Genomic DNA, 3,601 nt, shown 5'->3' on the forward strand with positions numbered 1-3,601 from the left:
TATTAAAACGCCAATGATCCTCTTATTAAAACCAAGTCAAATGAACAATTTCCAACCCTCGCTCCTTGATTTCTTTTGCAAGCGATACGGCAACTATTTCACATGTCACACCAACTATAAAAGCAAACTCATAATGTGATATTAGTTACAATAAAATAGAAATATTTTCAATTGCACAAACTTAATTCTGTCCAGATACATTATTTACAAGACCGCATCTACCTGGGTCTTCGCAAGTTCCATCTCGCTGGGGTTGTCAAAGGAGGCCGGCTGTGCTCGACGCTGTGTCGATCCACCAAACACTGGCTGCATGTAGGTTGTGTCAAATGCTTGCCAATTGCGAAAGAAGGCGCCAGTCAATGAATCGCCACGCGATCTCTCGACAGCGGGGTGCGTTGGCGAAGATGGGTTTAATCCGTCTTCGCTGTTGCTCGCGTCGTCGAGAAATTGCAATCGCGGGGTAAGAATTGGAATTTCATCTCCTATACCATTCGAATTTTCATTGGGTTGCTTTTCTTCCGGAAATGCCAACGCACCCCGTACCTTACCGTCTACGTGGTACTTCGCTCGTGTATCTAAGCGTAATGCGTCAAATTCTGACGAGCTCCTATCTGTGTCAGAAAGGCTTAGGTGGCTACGCTTCTTATCATTGCCAGTAAGATGGAGATTCATCAGCAACGGACCCATTAATCCTCCAATGACGATCGTCGTAATGAGGATCACCACAAGCGTCGTTGATTCAATGAGACGACGGTGGGACGTTCCATGCAGCCCAATGTAATTCCAGTTTTTTGCCAGCGCAAAGGCCATGGAGCCACGGAGACCCGCCATCCAAATAATACTCATAAACTTGACTGGAATTCGGTTTCCAGGAGAGCGCAAAAGATTGCAGAGGCTTAAAAGTGGAAAAATATTGCAAAAGCGAGCAGCTATGCACGCCACAAGCGTCAGCCCAATGAAGGACCAATCAATGTCGTCCACACGCAATGAAGCACCGGCATTTTCTTCACCATGACCGGCAAAAATCATCACTACCGAAGTACCCATAAAAACGTATACGATGTTCTCACTCACAAAAGCCAACGTATGCAGCAGGTGTGTAAACGCATGCTGCGCCTCCCTCGACAATGTATTGAAGTGATAGTGCGCGGTCATGGTACCGGAGAAAAAGAGTGCAACAATGCCACTAAATTTCAAGCTATCGGCAACAAAATATGTTAGCAAGCTAAAGATTAGGCAGAGCGAAATCTCATAACTTGGGTAGTAACGCAACGTTGCGAAGAATTTGCGCTTGAGGAGGAAGGCGCCGCCTAGTGTAATTAGCGCGCTTGCAATTAAAGACCCGACAAACATACCACACGTATTCAAAGTGACATGCAATAACTGTTTAGCACTAAAAGTGCTTTCAGGCTCCCACTTGTGCAGTGTCTGGTACAGCGCGATTGCCACGGCGTCGTTCATCACGCTTTCTCCAAACACAAGATTAAACAGTAAAGGTGGCACGTTTAATTTGTCAAAACAGCTCAGTGTTGCCACTGTATCCACGGCACTAATCAGCGTTCCAAATAGAAATGCCTCGACCCACGAAAGCTTGGTGACCATCCCGGCCACACCTGCGAGATATAGCACACCGCCTGTGATAGTCGTGGAGATGCTAGTGCCTAGTACGGCTGTGCTCATAATGGCCGGAAAGTTCCGAAAAAAGACGGCGCTTTTGATTGAAAAGCCTCCTTCGTAAATAATTGGAGGCAGGAGCACATTAAAAAAGAGGCTGTTGTCCAAGTTCAGGTGTGTATGTAGCGCAGCGTGTTTGCCACCCATTATCATAAAGAGGCCCACGGAAAGCCCGAACATGAGTGCAAAACTGCTCTGAGACAGCAACATGCATGAGTGGCGACCCATCAAGTAGGAGGCCATCACCAAGACGAATAGCATGAGCAAAAGAATCACAGCATCCTCCATTGCAAAAAACTTATTGTGGCAGGCTGCGGGATGAGTATGAGATGCGACATGCACACATAGTCAGAAACAGGCGGTTCTCATACAGATTGCCCTCTTTGAAGTGATAGTTTACGAGTTCGTATTTCGCTGTAAGGGGAGGCAGTCGGGACGAACAACGGTTGGAACACGCAGCAGCATGAGCAACGCTGATTTTTTTTTATCGCTAAGAAACTACCCGCATGTACTTCAGCGTAAGAGGTGTGCTGCACCGATTTAGTGTATTATACCTTAAGAATGGAAGGTGTGAAGAACACGCTTCATCTTAAGTGGTATGTGCAAACTGCAAAAGTCTGCCGTCGAAATCTAGACAGTTAGAGCCAGCGGTCAAGTCTGATCGGTGAGAAAATTACAATCTAATCCTTGTAAGTCGGTTTGCATTTATCAAAAATCCGGTGCATTGATTTTATGAAAATTTCAAAGTCTGGAATCGTTGTCAAAATTCATTAGGATCTTAATCATTCAATAAACGTTTCGAAATATAGACAATCAATTTAATTTAAAGCTAGTGATGAAGTAAGAGCTGTGTGACTGGTCCTAAATCTCCGCCAGACGTACCTACTGTCCGTGCTTCCTGTACCTAGCCTCAGCTGAAGGCATACAAATACCAAATAATTATTTGATACTTGACATTGTACTCCATCATATATAGCAGCATCCCGTTGCCCAAGACATTCAACATCGATGATCGAGGTCTGCTTTAAATTGGAAGCTTCAGCATTACGTGTCCATCTTTGTAATCGAATTTAATGTTGCGAGCGCAGACATAGTCGATTAGGACGTCCTGGTTGATGACAGGAAATGGCTATTTTGGCGGATTCTGAGGCCAAATCATCAAAGATTGAACTGCTTCTCTTCCAATGTTGCATCAACCATGTCCACGAATGCAACATGCAGTGAAGTCACCAGTCAACTCATTCATCCATTGGAGCGCCTCGAGTTTCAACCAAAGACATCACTCGATGGGTCAACTCTCCCTTATGCTAGTGCTCCTCGCAGCCATGCAACGAATTACAGCAGCTTCACAAAAGATTTTAGATTCAATCGTGCCCGGGTCAAGTTTCTCCACTATAAAGAGAAATGGACGCCAAACCTTAAAGCACTCAATTCCGTCACTGGATCTGTACAACATCTAATGGTTGAGCAAAACACATTCAAAAAAAACTTCCAAAGCTTTATTGGTCCATCAAGATCACCAAATTCCTACAGCAGCTTTTGTATGGAAAAACTTTCCCGCCACCATCGCCGAGCTGAAAACTTCACGAATTATCGAAAGATTGATCACGAAAACGCAGAAACTTGATTATTTCTGAAGTAAACTGGGCAAAGTGTCGTTCGCATGTACCTTAATGAATCGATTTCCGTTGCCTTGATTAGCTCGATTTGTCCATTTTGCAATTAACAACTCCGAATTATAAATCATTTAAATTCATTGTTCAGGGTATGTGTAACATGGTGTATCGTTACACGAAAATAACACTTAAGGTTGTTAATTAATATATTATCTAAAAGTTAGATAATATTTGGAGAATATTACTTTATATAGTAATGCTCGAAAATCTTATTCATAAATAGGTATAAGCCGTTATATCTATTTATCCCG

The 3,601-nt window shown here is 43.6% G+C and overlaps 2 protein-coding genes across 2 annotated transcripts; one reads left to right on the top strand and one right to left on the bottom strand.

Moving 5' to 3' along the window:
* Positions 1-204: 204 nt before the first annotated feature.
* CCR75_001681 (uncharacterized protein) lies at positions 205-1,962 on the bottom strand (the record flags this gene model as incomplete). The annotated part of the gene is made up of 1 exon (XM_067959782.1): positions 205-1,962. The coding sequence occupies one exon, from the start codon at positions 1,960-1,962 to the stop codon at positions 205-207; it is 1,758 nt and encodes a 585-aa protein (XP_067814713.1).
* Positions 1,963-2,872: 910 nt separating this feature from the next.
* On the top strand, positions 2,873-3,301 carry CCR75_001682 (uncharacterized protein; the record flags this gene model as incomplete). The annotated part of the gene is made up of 1 exon (XM_067959783.1): positions 2,873-3,301. One exon carries the CDS (start codon positions 2,873-2,875, stop codon positions 3,299-3,301), a length of 429 nt encoding a protein of 142 aa, XP_067814773.1.
* Positions 3,302-3,601: the final 300 nt, after the last annotated feature.

The sequence above is a fragment of the Bremia lactucae genome, linkage group LG10 (genome assembly GCF_004359215.1).
Source record: "Bremia lactucae strain SF5 linkage group LG10, whole genome shotgun sequence".
Classification (NCBI taxonomy): Eukaryota; Oomycota; class Peronosporomycetes; order Peronosporales; family Peronosporaceae; genus Bremia; species Bremia lactucae.